The sequence below is a fragment of the Plectropomus leopardus genome, chromosome 8, assembly GCF_026936395.1.
Source record: "Plectropomus leopardus strain MGB_pleo_1.0 chromosome 8, ASM2693639v1, whole genome shotgun sequence".
NCBI lineage: Eukaryota > Metazoa > Chordata > Actinopteri > Perciformes > Serranidae > Plectropomus > Plectropomus leopardus.
Genome location: NC_142183.1, coordinates 33,141,835 through 33,158,754, shown reverse-complemented (window position 1 = coordinate 33,158,754; position 16,920 = coordinate 33,141,835). Strand labels below are relative to the sequence as shown.

Below are 16,920 nucleotides of genomic sequence, written 5' to 3'. Positions count from 1 at the left end.
GATATAAGTTATCCCTGTGTTGTTTACATGCACGCTTCAGTATAAACATCAGTAATAGTAATTCATGAGCAGGTATGTTCATTCATTCAGCATCCCTGATGTAACACACGTGACACAGCCGTGTACCCCTCGTTACATCATGACCTTCACATGCCCACTGCGTGTAACTGTCCTTTTCTGTTCATGATCACAAAAAGACAAAAGTAGCACAAATTTGTTTAGTTTTTACATCTAAAACATTTATAATGTTATGTTTATTATGCTATGAATAACATTTTCGTCTTCATCAAATGCACAAGTCTAAAATATTTTCCTAACTGTTAAAAAAACATACAGGCAGTGAATGCACAGCCCATTTAGGGGTCCTTCAGCGGTGCATGGTGCAACCGTAGGTGCAACATGTGTTGGATAATTCTAGAAGACGCTTCGCAGTTCATTTAATTTGCGGTTCAAAGACGAGCAAAGCTCCAGCTCTGTCCTGCACCCAGCACCTGGAAGCCTAAGACACCCGGAGAGACTGCAGCTTTTAGCTTCTATCAGCTGTTCACACTTCACAGAGTCTGTGTCGACATTTGACGTTGCGGACTTTTTTAAATTAAATTTAGTCAAAGTTAGCCTGTTAGCCGAGCTGCCAAAATGTTGAGTGTCGCCAAAAGCGTTTCAAGGACTCTCCAGACAAGGAACTGCGCAAGAAATGTGTCCACTCTGATTAAGAAGGTGAGTTACAAACAAACTAGTTAACTGTATTTATACACCGTTAATATTCACTAATGTCAGAAGATTTAATTAGCAGCCGGCTAGCTTAGCATGCTAACAGTGTTAGCTAGAGGCCGTCTTACTTAATCGTGACAACCAGGATGTCATATGTAGCTAAGTTAGCTACTTGGAAGTTATCTGTGCTGTTTGTCGGGTAGAATTAATACTAATATAAAGTGATGCTCCGTTAAACAACGTTTCCACTGTTTGTTCATTGTTGCTAACAATCTATGAGCTGACACCTACAGTGCGGGGGTGATACCAGGTGTTTGATGCTAAGCTAACAGCTTCATTTGACGTTTTACCTGTCACGTGTCTGGTTTAACTACGCACCTTACAGAATGTGAAATTGATAACGATATTAGTGTTTTATTAACTAGATGTGATTAAGCATGTTTTGTTAGTAAATGTCTCACTGGGTCTCAGACTGAAGTGAGCAGTGACCTTCAGTGAGGTGTCCCCACCCCCAACATGCTGCAACACATGTTGTTCCTAATAAAGTCAGAAATTCTTGATGGTTTCTAATATTTGTCGGGCTACCTAATAACAGAAGTTTATCATGTTAGACTTTCTTATACGAGTTAATAGACTTTTGTCAGTTTGTCAGCTTCCTTTCAACATTTTCACACCTAAAGGTGTGTGGCATATTTATGTTGTTTGTGGTCTGTTACCATATTTTTCAATTTTGATACTTAATGCAGAGTTCCTGCCGATCCATAAAAAGTCTTAAAAGGCATTGAACTTATTTATCCTAGAATAAGGTCTTAATGGTATTAAAACATCTAAAGTCAACCTTGTAAAATTCTTAAAAATATTAAGATCTCTAAAAAAGGATTAAACTACTTACTTTTTTTTCTGATGTTGCAGTGTAACATCACAAAATGATTGACAACATCTGTTTTTCTAAAATAATTTACTGAATGCCTCTCGCAATAATGACAAGCAGATCAGGAGAGTGAAAAAACTTTTATTTTATTTTGGGCTGGGACACTCAGAAGACCCACTGTCTGCTAGCTCGCTGTCACCGTACTCTGGATGACAAGGAGAGGTGCAAATTCAATGAAAACTGGCTATTTAACCAAGATTTTACATCATAATTGAATGCAATGCAATACAATACAATGCAATGTAAACAAGCCTTGGTGTAGTTTATGCAAAAAGTTTATCAAACTCAGCATGATGGTAATCAAGGCAACAGAATCCAAAATGCAGAGTCAACACACCCAAAAAAATGTACAAATGGTCTTAAATTTCAATCTGAATGAAAAAGTCTTACAGTGTTAATTAATTTTAACTTGCCTTAAGAATAATGAACCCTGTTCCTAGTGTACCCGGCTGTACTGATGAAGGTCTTAAATTGAACCCCCTTTACTGCAATATGATGTTAAATGCTGCAGTATTCTTTGTGATAGGTATAAAAATTACAAAACTGATATCATTCATGGTGCTTTAAGTCACTGCTTAAAGACTACTTAATAACTGCTGTGTTTTGTGATTTATACACAGTCATGCTGGAGTGGCGGCTTCCAACCAGATGCTCTCAGAGCTCTGTCCAGGAGGGACTATGCGTGAGTATCAGCACAAAATCTACGATAGCTTAAAGTGTCCTAAAAAATATCTTGTGAAGAAAATATCATTTTTCCAGTAAAAAATGATTACTCTTAAATGACAATAACGAAAAATACTAATAATAACGATATCTTTGTATGTCATCTGCGTTGTAGGTCTGAGGCCATCAAGGGTGCAGTCATTGGCATCGACCTGGGAACCACCAACTCGTGTGTCGCAGTCATGGACGGGAAACAGGCCAAGGTGAGGATGAACACACATCTGTCACAGATAATATCTTATGTAGACTTGAGGTTTTTGTCTTTGACAGTTTAGCATGTTATAATTGAAAGTTAGGTGACCATTTAGGGGGCCAGTGTACTCATTCAGCAGTCTGATGGTTGAATAGTTTTGCTGAATTGAAGTTTACTTGTGATGACCTTGTAAACGTGACTCCAGTGTAGTGTGGAATCTCTGGCCTTCAGATGTAGCTTCACATCTGATTAGTGGCCTCAACCAGACACACGCCACTTTCTGCCTTGTATTCTTTATTTTAGATTCAAATGCTTATTACAGTGACTCATTTTTACTTATAACATACAGATCTGGGAGGGGTGACAGTTACATTCATGGTTTTGGTTGAAAATCATTTATCCAAATTCATGAGTGCCAGCATCAACTAGCATGTTGTAAACAATGTCTAAAATTAGTATTAGTTTGTGTTATTGGAAAGAGAGAGAAAATAAACATAATACATTTAAGATTAATTTCAGGCTTGAAAAAAAGTTTGTTTAATCCTCAATCTTGACTGATCAAATAAGGCTCTTTGACGAGAATGAATGATACTTATGAGTTGCAGTAAAGAGAGTGAAGCTGACTGTTGATTCCTGTTAAATATGTATTTCTATAATCTACTTTCCAAACAGCATATTTGGGACCTCTAACAGTGACCACATCTGGCATTTGATGTGTGCAAAAAACAATTAGTGCCTTCTATGACATGGGTTTTTCTTGGTCCTGATTTGTGGTGGGTGTTGGATGAAGGTTGCCCTGTACATTTACTACCTGATAGGCCTGTCAACTAATATTCTAAATTTAATAATTACATTGGAGAAAGAAAAACATTTAATTGTGGAGAAAAGCAATATTACTGTGCTAAATATTACCTCACCTGTATAAAAATCAACTTTATTGGACTGCTATTTTCTGGACAAAATGGCATAAGGAATAATTGATTTTTTTTAATTTATGTTTTTTTTTTTTTTAATTGAAATATTTTATTTTTTTGTCAGTTGACAGCCCTACATCCTGACGCCACATGAATTCCTTTGAATCTTACCTATTGATAACTGTATTTGTAGATGGTGTAACTACTGAGGCTTGACTTTTTATGATGCCTTGATGTTTCTCTTTGCAAATAAAAAAAAAATCTTTAGATATAAAAACTTAATCAGTCTGTCTTAGGCAAGTAAAGAGTCAAAGGATAGGTTTCCAAAGTGATGTTTCCCGTGACAACAAGCAGCGACTCTGAGTGTGAGAGCTCAAATTAACTGACCAGGAGGTCCAGTTTCTCTTCATGTCCTCCAGACCTCCTCCTTAATGTTCCTGACTCATTAGTCAAGAGTTAATGTGTGCCGCCTACAGTTAGGCCACCTCTGTTTATTTCTGTTAGTGTCTTTCTGTTATATTTGTTTGCTGCGTCTAAAAATCCTTGTCAGTGTAACTGAATTACGTAATTCACCATATTTGCTTAGGAAAATTGAGTCTTATGGCAAACTGCAAAGTTTGAAGACTTAGTTTACACAAGTCAAACAAGTTCTTGATATGATCTTTTTTTTAACCTTAGGGCTTTCTTATATAGTTAGATTCTTATCTAGTCTTATCTCATTTACAGTTTATTTTCATGGAAATCGGGAACTGAAACAAGGGGATTTCTTTATCGATTAAAGTGACGTCATTTGCATTTTGGCTGGCAGGGGGAGGTAGTAACCAAAATACAACACAACTACTTTACCAAACCAGAGTAGTAAAGAGTAGTAGTTTGACACACAATTTGCCCCCATTGTGAAGTCTCATAACTAAAGGATTTCTGTTTGCGTCTCAGGTGTTGGAGAACGCAGAGGGAGCCCGGACAACTCCTTCAGTCATCGCGTTCACAGCAGAGGGGGAGCGTCTGGTGGGCATGCCCGCCAAACGCCAGGCCGTCACCAACCCTCAGAACACATTGTACGCCACCAAGAGACTGATTGGTCGCCGCTATGACGACGCCGAGGTCCAGAAAGACCTGTGAGTGCATCTTTGGTTGTGTGTAAAACATTTTGGATTATTGCACGTACTCATTTGAAAAATAATTACTACCAGAAAAAACTGTTCACCAGCAGCTGGAAACATTGTGCACAGATTTTCTACAGGGCTCTTTTTTGTTGTTGTTTGTAATCTCAGTTTGGATACAAACTGCTGAAACAATGCCTCTGATAACTGACAAAAAGCATTTAGAAAATATTAGAGAGACAAAATGAATTATCATGAGCCGTCAGACTAAGATAAATGTGTTTGGGGTTTTTTTCATGTTAACAGGAAGAACGTCCCCTACAAGATTGTGCGTGCATCCAACGGTGATGCTTGGGTGGAGGCTCATGGGAAAATGTACTCTCCCAGCCAGGCTGGAGCGTTTGTCCTGATTAAGATGAAGGAGACCGCAGGTATGACTGAAACTGCTCTGAATATTAACATAGTGTCTTTGACATTCACATCATCCTCATGTGAGCACTGGCTTGGTAACGACTGAACGTTTTTGTTGTAGAGAGCTATCTGGGAACCAAAGTGAAGAACGCAGTGGTCACTGTACCAGCCTACTTCAATGATGCTCAGAGACAGGTACACACACACACACACACACACACACACACTATTTTCTTCTTCATTGAGTTAGCTGCTAACTGCTAACAGCGTTTTTTAAAACATCTCCTGCAGTTGGTCGCACATATAACACACTGTCAAAAAGTCACATCTGTCGTACTCATGGTCCTGTCAGGCCAGCTGTCCTGTTAATTCAAACATTTCGGCGCTGTTACTACCTCCCATTACAGCTCGAAGGCGCAACAACTCTGCTGCACACCCCACCACACACACACACACACACACACACACACACACACACACACACACACACACACACACACACCATAGTCTTTTATACAGAAAGGCAAAGCAGTGTAACAGCACACTTCTGTTATCGTAGGTTTTATGCTGATACTCACACATAGGGACTGTGGACAGAGCTCTGAGAACTTCTGCCTTAAAAGTGCAGACACACAAAGTTGGCATGAAATTTCCAAACATCAAAGTGTAAATCCAAACAAATTCAGCATGCCTTTCCTGGTTTAAATGATATGATCATGTAAACTGATCTTTGTCATATCAGCTAAAAAGAATGAGATTTTGTTTAAATCAGGCAGTGAAATTTTGGATTTCCCAAATCTTGGAATTACTAGGGTAATATCTTCTTTAGTTGAACTGTTCCTACATTTACTTTCTGTTTCCCTGGTGCTGGTTAGCAGAGCTCTTCATGTAGGAGAGAACTTGCATTGTAAGAAAAGTGCGTGTTGCCACTTCTGATCAGTCCTGTTTGCTTTAGAAATTCCTCTAGAGTTTTCTAGAAGTGCAGACAAAAATTTGCTGGTCAGCACCTCACAACATTCTTATGTGTGATGTCTTCAGGCTACCAAAGATGCTGGTCAGATCGCTGGTCTGAACGTCCTGCGTGTGATCAACGAGCCAACAGCTGCTGCTCTGGCCTACGGCCTGGACAAAACCCAGGATAGAATGTGAGTAGAGAAGAACCCCCACTACCACTGTCAGGAGCTTCAGTTCTTAATGAAACGCAAAGAGACAACAAAACACAGAGCATATTCATATATTTTCCTGAGTGTGTTTTTCTCCTGTGTCATTAAACTGCCTTTTGTTGCTTTGCAGTATTGCTGTGTATGATCTGGGTGGAGGTACGTTTGATATCTCAGTCCTGGAGATCCAGAAAGGCGTTTTTGAGGTGAAGTCCACTAATGGCGACACTTTCCTGGGGGGAGAGGACTTTGACCAGCACCTCCTCAAACACATAGTCAAGGAGTTCAAGAGAGAGGTAAAGGAAAAAAATATGTAGTCGCCATCTTAGGAAAAGCCTCTCACCTGTTTTTCAGGATTTTAACGTGTGTTACGGTTTTTGTGTCTTCAGTCTGGTGTGGACCTGATGAAAGACAACATGGCACTACAGAGAGTCCGAGAGGCAGCTGAGAAGGCTAAGTGTGAGCTGTCCTCTTCACTGCAGGTAAAAAGAACACCCGCCTCACTGAAACAACAGGTGTCAAGTCAAAATACACATTTGTGACCATCCTGGACTCAAATTTAGTTCAGATAGAAAACAGGGATCAAAGCCCAAACTCAGCTCTATCAGAAGTCATTAAAACCTTCTGGCTGGCAGTCTGTGTATTCTTCACTGTCTCTCATTTAAGATCATCTTTAGCCTTGAACCCACAGTCCAGCTCTCAGTCAGCTGTCCAGACTGTGTGTGTGTCTGGCTCAGTGTTACAGTGCTGGTAGAGAAGGTCCTGTGTTGTACTTGACAGCAGCAGGTTCTGTTTTAGAGTCTGCTGCTGCTGAGCTGCTGCAGGACTCGGCCCAGTGAGAGTGGACTGTCCTGATGCTGACCGCAGGGCAGACCTAGTATAAGGCCAGACAAACTTCCGTACCTTTATAATGGCTTTACTCAATTATGACAAGGCCGGTACAAATTTTTATGCCTACCTGCTGGTGATATCCATGGCCTTCACATTACTTCACTTAATCTGAAGGATGAGCTGATTAGATTTAGGTGGTCGTCCATCTCGTCCATTTGAATGCAAGATCTGAGGAAGGTTTTGAGGGAGTTTCTTCAAATTAAAATGCGTGCGTGCATGATGCGTGCGCAGAGGCATAATACTGCATGGCAGTAATTATAGCTTTAAGATGTTGAGGCTGATGTTTTTATGCAACTATTTATCAAAGGAAGGAGGGATTCATTTTTAGTATTGATAGATTATGAATAATTTGTTTACAACACGGACTACAAGATATTTTGAACCATTGAAACCCAAGATGAGGATTAGTTTTGTCTTGATGCAGTCAACAGGAAAGAAAACTGAACTGTTAATTTCTGATAGTCATCAGTGATCGTCTCAGACATTTTGTTCCAACTCTTGAGTGCTGAAACTGAATGTAATCACCTCTTTATTCCCTCCTCCAGACTGACATCAACCTTCCCTACCTGACCATGGATGCCTCTGGCCCCAAACATCTCAACATGAAGCTGACCCGCGCTCAGTTTGAAAGCATCGTGGCCGACCTGATCCGACGCACAGTGGCTCCCTGCCAGAAGGCCATGCAGGACGCCGAGGTGTCCAAGGGAGACATTGGAGAGGTGCTGCTGGTCGGAGGCATGTCCCGTATGCCCAAGGTACACAATGCAGATTGACCCTTGAGCCTGCAGTTTCCACCCAAGAGTTTTGAGTTGAGCTCTGTTAGGTAATGGTTCCAATAACATATGGTTGATTTCAACCACTGGACATTTGTATTCATGTTTTCATCATATGCCTGCAGGAATGTACAATTGTGACACACAAGACAAACTGGAATTTAATTGAAGTAATTCTGGTTAACCATTCTTTGAAGTGTATACTCTATGTATGGCACTTTGTAAACTTTTATTTAGATTTTTTTTTGTACAAATGTTAATTGCTATTACTGTTTGAAGTATAACTACTGCTACTATGACTCCACAAGAGTAACAGTCAGTGTTTGTCTGTGCAGGTTCAGCAAACAGTTCAGGACCTGTTCGGCCGCGCTCCCAGCAAGTCCGTCAACCCTGATGAGGCTGTTGCCATAGGAGCAGCCATCCAGGGTGGCGTTTTGGCTGGCGATGTCACTGATGTGCTGCTGCTGGATGTGACACCACTGTCTCTGGGTATTGAGACCCTGGGAGGAGTCTTCACCAAACTCATCAACAGGAACACCACAATCCCCACCAAGAAGAGCCAGGTACTGAAATCAGCAGTGCAGGGTGTGAGGACTGATCCGGACCAGAATGACTGCTTTATATTGAGCTATTCTTTTGTTTGTTTGTACTTTTTATAAAAGCTGTTGACAGGTGTGAAGCATAAACTAAAGGATCTGTCTCTGCTCCCCTGCAGGTGTTCTCCACAGCAGCTGATGGACAGACTCAGGTGGAGATCAAGGTGTGTCAGGGGGAGAGAGAGATGGCAGCAGACAACAAGGTGCTGGGTCAGTTCACTCTGGTGGGAATCCCCCCCGCCCCCCGCGGTGTTCCTCAGATTGAGGTCACCTTCGACATCGACGCCAACGGCATTGTCCACGTCTCCGCCAAGGACAAGGGAACTGGCCGAGAACAGCAGAGTAAGTGTCACTCATTCAGCCATCGGCAAACTTAAAGGGGAACAACGCCTAAATTATGAATTCCAAAATATTATTTTCATGTTTCAGGAAAGTTTGATTAATATTTGTGAAAATGAGTTGCTCTCTCTCACAGCCAGGAACCAGAGAAGCCTCAAATATTTAGGGTCAACAATGGAGACAATGAATGCAAGCCTGATTTTCATTTCAGTTTTTCAATTTTATTTATAAAGCCTATTATCACAAATCTGTTTGCCTCAGAGGGCTTTACAGCATACGACATCAATATGTCCGTAGACCCTCACATCATTTAAGGAAAAACTCCCCAAAAAAACTCTGTAACGGGGGAAAAAATGGTAGAAACCTCAGGGAGAGCGACTGAGGAGGGATCCCTCTTCCAGGACGGACAGACGTGCAATAGATGTCGTAAGAAACAATTAAATTACAATGGACGACAAAATGACATATATAAGAGAGAGAAGAGAAAGCGAGGGAGAGAGGAGGAGAGATGCATCGCAATGATGGTAACAATAACATACATAATAGTGATAAACATTAAATAATCAATGCAATTTATGATAGCATGTGACGTTACATGCAAATATTGTAAGTGGCGATAACAGTCACGTGTATATTAATAGTGGAGGCATTACTCATAATAATGGCAGTAGGAGTTGGTGTTGGCGTTCATCACAGCATCAGTGCATTTTGTGGACCCACATTTTCTTTATTATAACCAAATGATCTTTATGCTATGGAAGTGTTCTCAGTTCTGATACAAAAATGTTCTCATACTCTCACATTCTGTGTCATCTAGAGCATCTTTCATCATTCATTTTGAATGGAACAGCTCCAAACCCTTTGATATTACAACACTGACTTTTAGGGCTCTAGCTTTAGGATTTGAGAGAGAGATTTTCATGTTTTTACCAATATTTTTGGCCTTGGACTATAGGAATAACATGTATGAATTTTGAAAATGGGTGTACTACCCCTTTAATTGGCGTGGGCAAAAGGCATCAGCTGTAGCTCATAAACCAAAACATCTACAAGTGTTTCCCTTTTCTCTTTGTCATTTTTATTTAAAAAAAAAAATTCTATTCATATAGTTTATTTGATAGGGACAATGCAAATTAACAGTTAACTTCCACCTGTCACAAACAGGCCGTAGTAACTGATGTTTCACATATCGAGATTACAGGTATTGCTAGTTTCCAACTCCTGTCCTTAGTTAGGCTTTTAGTAAAGAAAAAGACATGATAATCAAGGTTAAATACAATAGTGTGCATATATTAATAATTAAAGTAAAAAGACAAAAAGGTAAACATTTACATTAAGATCATATAGAATTACAACATACAGTTACAGTAAAAATAGTATCAGTATTACATACAGTTACAACACTCAACCAAAAGACATTAAAAATTGTTAAAAATGCTCACATCTCTGATTTTGCTTCATCTAACCATTAATACTTTTTTTTAAAAAAAATCTTAATATCTTATGTTAATTTTGTTGCAGTTGGTTTACAGCTTTTATTCACATCAAGGTATTATCATCAATCCTACCGCTAAGTAGCCTAACTGCACTTTAAGGTGCTGCCATACTACCTACAGATGCTGTTGCCAAAAAAAACAAAAAACTGTATTCTTCCCCTGGGATGCATTACACCTGACTGCTACAACTCCACCAGCATAAATGCAGTCTCAGTACAGGTTACTGCCACCCAGTGTGCAAAAAGTGTATTACAGCTGAAAGTAAACGCAGGCAAATAACTGATAAATGTCTCTATCTGATCCATTAACAAGCACTCTCATCTCATCATCCCTGAACACAAGTTCTGAGGACTCCCTGTGAGGGACTGCCCACTGGGCCCCATACACCTTCAAAACGTTGCTTAATGTTCAGTAAAGCCTGGACTTTATTGTTGGTCCATTTATCCTTTATTGTTATGAGCCCTTTCTTTCTTGTGTTGTATGTTGTTTGTTTATATAACAGGTTTTTTGGGTGCTGCTTTGGCTCATGTGTCTGAACAATTAACAAACACATATGTCTGGACTAATCACAGTATACCTTACATAACTCATGGTTCCTCTAAAAAGTACCTCAAAACTATGTTCCACCACTTACAGTCATCCCTTATTTTTGCGGCACTTCCTTCTCGGGTTTCAATTAAGCTCTTTCCTTAATCAATTATTGGTAAAATTAACCATCGAAAAAAATATTGCTTATTTAAAACAAGGCCAAATGTATTTTTTCCTCAATCAAAGTTCACAGCAGCATATTGCATATACTTTGACAGCTTTTCATAGCCTATTGATTAATTGATTAAATTTCACATGTTCAATTAAATTCTCAATCAATCATCAATTAATTTTTAACATCCCTAGTTCCCTAGTCCGAGCATGCTTGTTGCCTTTACAACAATAAATGAATTGTCAGTGCGTACGTTTATTATTGTAACTACAACCACCTAAGACTGAACAGTGTCTGTGATGTCTTTAGAAAAGTTAATAAGCTTGTCAACAATATTTGTGGAGGCTGTGGCTCAGAGGTAGAGTGGGTCGTCCAGTAATCAGATGGTCAGCAGTTCAATCCCCAGCTCCTCTGGACAACATGTCAAAGTATCCTTGGCAAGATACTGAACCCCAAATTGCTCCTGATGCTGTGTCATCAGAGTGAGTGTGTGTGAATGATTACTGAGTAGCAGGTGGCACCTTGTATAATAGCTTCGGCCACCAGTGTGTGAATGTGTGTGTGAATGTGTGTGTGAATGTGTGTGTGAATGGGTGAATGTGAAATGGAGTGTTAAAGCGCTTTGAGTGGTCAATAAGACTAGAAAAGCGCTATACAAGTATAGTCCATTTACCATATTTTTTTCCAGTAAACGCTGAATATCTGGAATACCTCATTCAAAGGTCAAAGGTTTATTAATGAAATCGGTTTAAAATAAATATCACTGTGCTGTGTTCAGTGTCTAACCGTCCTCTCGTCGCTCTGCGCTCTCCTCAGTTGTCATCCAGTCATCAGGAGGACTCAGTAAAGATGACATCGAGAACATGATCAAGAATGCTGAGAGGTACGCAGAGGAGGACAGGAGGAGAAAGGTAAAGACTGCAGACAGTCAAGTGAATTAACACCATCAGAATGAGTCGATGTGCTTTAAAAAGTGCAGACTTCAGTTGATTTACTACATTTTCTACATATTTCTGGTGAGCCTGTTTACTGTAAACCCGTGCTGGTGTCGCTCTCTAACCCTCATTTCATCGTGCGTAGGACCGTGTGGAGGCCGTCAACATGGCCGAGGGCATCGTCCACGACACAGAGTCCAAGATGGAGGAGTTCAAGGACCAGCTTCCTGCTGACGAGGTAAAACTCCATGTTTTTAGTATACTCCGTTTGTGCTTTGAGTTGGCTGGTTGTAATACTTGCAGTTAATCGACATTCCCAGTTGTACTAACTCAGCTAGCATTTTTTGTTCTAAAAACATTCTGAGAATGGTACAACACAATCAAATGCAGTGTTTCAGTGTTCAGCTGTAAGAATACCTTTAGTTCCCAGAATGTTCTTCTTAAAATTAGGGTAACATTATCTATAAACGTCATTAATGTTAAAATGTTAGTTGTCGTTTTTGTTTTTTTTTTTACATTACATTTTCATAAGTCTGTAGTCTCTGGCCTCAATAACATGTTCTGAATGTGTCTTTGATAATGTTCTTTCTGTGTTCTCATTTAACGTTGTGTGAACATTTTATAAAACAAAATTCTATAATCCGTCACCTCTCAACATCACCAAAATATCCTCAGAATGTTGCAGTTATAACTCTCCGTCTTAGTCAGCATTTAACCTTACAGGAACATTATTCAAAATGATAAACATCCTTAAAACGTTCTTTGAACATAAAATTAAAATGTTTTCTTCAAAACATTGCAACTTGTAGGTAACGTTAGCCAGTGTTGTGTGAACGTGCCCTGCTAGCTGGGAAGGCTTGGGTCATGGATGGATTGATTTTTGAGATGCTGTAACTGTTATCTAGCTGTCTAAAAATATTTGTACTATGATGATGATGATGATGATGATGATGATGATGATGATGATGATGCTGTTGTGATTTTGGGCAGTCCTCCACTTTGTTCACTTCGCTTCACTCATTCATTCATGTTCCCCCTGCGATCTGTCCACTCGCAGTGCACCAAGCTGAAGGAGGAGATCTCGAAGGTCAGAGATCTTCTGGCCAACAAGGACGCAGAAACAGGAGACAACATCAAACAGGCGGCCACCAACCTGCAGCAGGCATCACTTAAACTCTTTGAAATGGCCTACAAGAAGGTAGGAGCGCACATTCACTCTGTCCCAATGTGACACAGTTAGAGATGATGACGGAAAAAACATTTCGGCAAAACAATGTATATAATCATCATATTTACTTACAGTAATGTTACAGAATTATTGTACTTTTTAAGAACATTTTCCAAGTCTTGTTTGCTCTTTTTTGTGCAATTTGTATTAACATATGAAAAAACATATAATTTTTAGGAAAAGTCAGCTGCACTGTAATTTTCAATTCAACAAAGTTAAATGACATTAAAATGAAAACATTTATGTTACTGAGCTGCAACACTCCCTCCTTCCTGCAGATGGCAGCAGAACGCGACAGCAGCAGCAGCAGCAGCAGCAGCTCGAGCTCATCAGAGGGAGAGAAGAAAGAAGGCCAGCAGTAGTAAACCTTTGCACTTGTGTGTCACTGGGTTTCCATGACAACAGAGGACTGTCTAGCTCGGCGGCGGACTGGGTGGGGAGGGTGGCAGTCTTGAGTGACGAGCCGAATCTTAGTCATTCTCACCATAATATATTATTCTACTGTGTTTTGGCAGTAAAATTCTCTAGTGGAAAGATAAATGTCATTGTATGCTCCTCCATGTCCTATGATATCCTGTCTGTAATTTAATTGTGTCAAAACAATGTCATGTATGTTTATTTTTACAAAGCTGTTAATTTACATTCTGAGTTAGTAAAGGTTCTTTTTTTTGTCTAAGACATCACGTAGGTTTCATGTTCTTTGGCTCCGTCATCTGCAGCACTTCAGCTCGCTCACAGCTCCGATCAGTGTAAGCGTTCGTATAGAAGACAGCCTTTCTGTCTTCATCATGTAATATTGTACGGTGATCTACGACACATGCATTCTAGTTATTTTAACAGTGTGTTCATAACGATTTGGAGGTGGGAAGTTGAAATGTTGTAGTTTTTATATCAGAAACTTGCCACTTCTCAGTTGTCCTGAGTTCACTCTAAAGAAACTTATGCAGAATTTCTGTAATGAAGTAGATATCAGTTCATCTCTTAATTTTGAAATCTGTAAAAAAAAAAAAAAAGCATCTGCAGCGCTCTAAGGAATTATGATCCTATTTCTCCTGCTGTCTCCTGACTGTAACAGTGGACAGCAGTGACAGTGATTAAAGGGTGGTAATACAGGATTTAAATATATTTAATGTCTGTGTGAGGATGAGGTCAAGCTTCGGTTGATTTGCTGTAAAAGAATGTAAGGCCTTGATCTGTGACAAACTCCATCTTTTACGTCCTCTTTAGTAGCATTCATCTAAAACAGCTGACTGAAAGTATTTTCGACTCTAGAAATAGGCGAGTCTGGATGTTGAAATTGCACAATGGACGATGAGGAGGATGAGTTTCTGTCTCATTTTCGGACAGATTACAGGAGGAGGAGCTGAGATGCAACACACCAGTACGTTCAGTTTGAGCCCAGCCGTGTCATTCCTCTCTAGAAGGAAGTTTTGTTTTTTGCCATAAACTGCTCTGTGTAATGTGATTGTTGCTTACACGCCTGCCTGATAGTGATCCAGGCTGCTCTACATGTGAAGGGAGTAACAAGGCAATGTGTTGAACTGATTTTTTTGGGAGGGGAGTTCTATTACAGGGTGAGCATGGAGGGTCAAGAGTTGCTGTCTTTTCTAATAAAAAAATGAAATGTGATGCTGGTTTTATAATAGAATCAGTGCATGCTGTGGTTTTCCAGGCTTTTAGGCGTTTAGATTACACTGTGTATAATTATGACATAGTTACGACAAGGATGACTTAATTTTCATAACATACCATACAATGACTTTTAAAGAATATTTTTATGTGACCATTTTATAATTTGAAGATATGTTATGGTATTTTCTTTTCATGTCATATTATACAATGACTTCTTTAATTTTTTTGACATACCATACTATATTTTTTATTTTATTTTTATGACACACTACTGACGTTTTCCTTTTCATGCCATACTATGACTTTTTGTCAACATACTATACTGTCTTTTTTATGACATACTGTGATTTTAAAATTTTTTAGGACGTACGACTTCATTTTCATGACATGCTAAACTTTGACTTTTTAAAATATTTTCAACATGCTATACTATGACTAATTTTTCAACATACTATTTAATGACTTGATGTACTGTATGACTTGTTTTACTTTAATCTGTCCTGCACTTCAGTTTTTCAGTTTTTATGACGTCTGTCAGCCTCAGCCTTACTTTGCCTCAGTGCTTCCTGCTTATTAACCCTTAGAGACTGTTTGGCACCATACTCACTTTTCATTCTTTTTTTTTTTTCATCATTTTAGCTGTGTTCATGCATATGGCATAAATTTTGGCGAGATTGTGGTTAATTTAGGAATTTCCAGTTCAGCTCCTACAATGTCTAAAATACACTGTGTAAACAAATTTGTTAAATTCATACTGTTAAGTTAAAAAAATGCGCCATCGAAACCCATTCAAACTGCAGCTTTTGATCCCACAGCCATCAACATGCTATACTATGAGTTTTTAATAAATTTTTTAACGACATACTTAACTATGACATTTTTAAGATTTTTTGAATGACAGACTGACACTTTCTTCATTTTTTTGAACAACATACTATACTATAACGTTTTTATCATTTTTTGAACAAATTACTATATTATGACATTTTAATCAATTTTTGAACGACATGCTATGCTATGATGTTTTTATTATTTATTGAACAACATACTATAATATGTTTTCCTAATTTTTGGAACGACATGACGTTTTAATCATTTTTTGAACAACACACTATACTATGACATTTTTATCATTTTTTTAACGACATACTATAGTATGATGTTTTAATCAGTTTTTGAAGGTCATGCTATACTGTGATGTTTTTATGATTTTTTGAACGACATACTATACTATAACATTTTAATCAGTTTTTGAACTACATTCTATACTATGACGTTTGACACGCAGCAAAGGGCTGTAGTATAGTATGTTGAAAAACACCAAAGAATAAGAGTCAGAATCTGGTTTTATTGCCAAATACATTTACATATACAAGGAATTTCACTTGGTGTTTTGGTGTAAAACATAACATAAAGGAAGAATAAAAATATTCCATTTAAATAGTATAAGACATGAGATAAAAAATATAGAAGTGTTCGTGATGGTGACAGCAGTGGGGAAGAAACTGTTCTTGAGTCTTGAGGTTTTGGTCCTGATGGACTGCAGCCTCTTGCCAGAGGGAAGGGTCTCGAAAAGTCCGCTGATGTTCAGCTCCCACTTGACGTCCTGGGTGATGATGGTCCCCAGGAGGCGGAAAGACTCCACAGTGAAAAATGGGGAGTCACAGAGGGTGATGGGGGCAGGGGCGGCAGCGATCCTTCTGAAATCCACAACCAACTCCACTGTCTTCAGAGCATTAAGCTCTAAATTGTTCTTGCTGCACCAGGTCACCAGATGGTTAACCTCCCACCTGTAGGCAGATACATTATAAAGCATGTTTAAAAAAAATGACCAAAAACATTATTTTAAAGCACTTCAAAAAAACGTCCAAAAATGACACAGTATAGCATGTTCCAAAAAAGGCCAAAACATCATTATAAACCACTCTTAAAAAACGTCAGAAAACAACATAATATAGTATGTCGAAAGTTTGCAAAATATGACATGTCAAAATAAGGACTGAAAACTACAAAGGAAAGCATACGGAGACACATGATAGTATGGTACGTTAAAAAAAACAGCCAAAAACATCATAATATAGCATGTCAAATGTATGACCAGAACGACACGGTATAGTATGTTGAAAAATGTCAAAATAAAGGCTGAAAACGACATAGAATGGCATGTCGAGATACGTCATATTA

General features: G+C 38.9%; 1 protein-coding gene and 1 non-coding gene across 2 annotated transcripts; both read left to right on the top strand.

Annotated features, from left to right (window-relative positions):
- The first annotated feature begins 401 nt into the window (after positions 1 to 401).
- Positions 402 to 14,733, top strand: hspa9 (heat shock protein family A (Hsp70) member 9). The gene is made up of 16 exons (XM_042493020.2): positions 402 to 717; positions 2,263 to 2,324; positions 2,481 to 2,568; positions 4,409 to 4,590; positions 4,882 to 5,006; positions 5,108 to 5,181; positions 6,025 to 6,131; positions 6,280 to 6,442; positions 6,536 to 6,628; positions 7,583 to 7,792; positions 8,146 to 8,373; positions 8,526 to 8,748; positions 11,758 to 11,852; positions 12,022 to 12,114; positions 12,934 to 13,074; positions 13,383 to 14,733. Exons 1-16 carry the CDS (start codon positions 637 to 639, stop codon positions 13,464 to 13,466), a joined length of 2,049 nt encoding a protein of 682 aa, XP_042348954.2. The 5' UTR covers positions 402 to 636; the 3' UTR covers positions 13,467 to 14,733.
- Positions 6,838 to 7,040, top strand: LOC121948579 (small nucleolar RNA SNORA74). The gene has a single exon (XR_006106168.1). It is a non-coding gene; the product is annotated as a small nucleolar RNA SNORA74 (small nucleolar RNA).
- Positions 14,734 to 16,920: the final 2,187 nt, after the last annotated feature.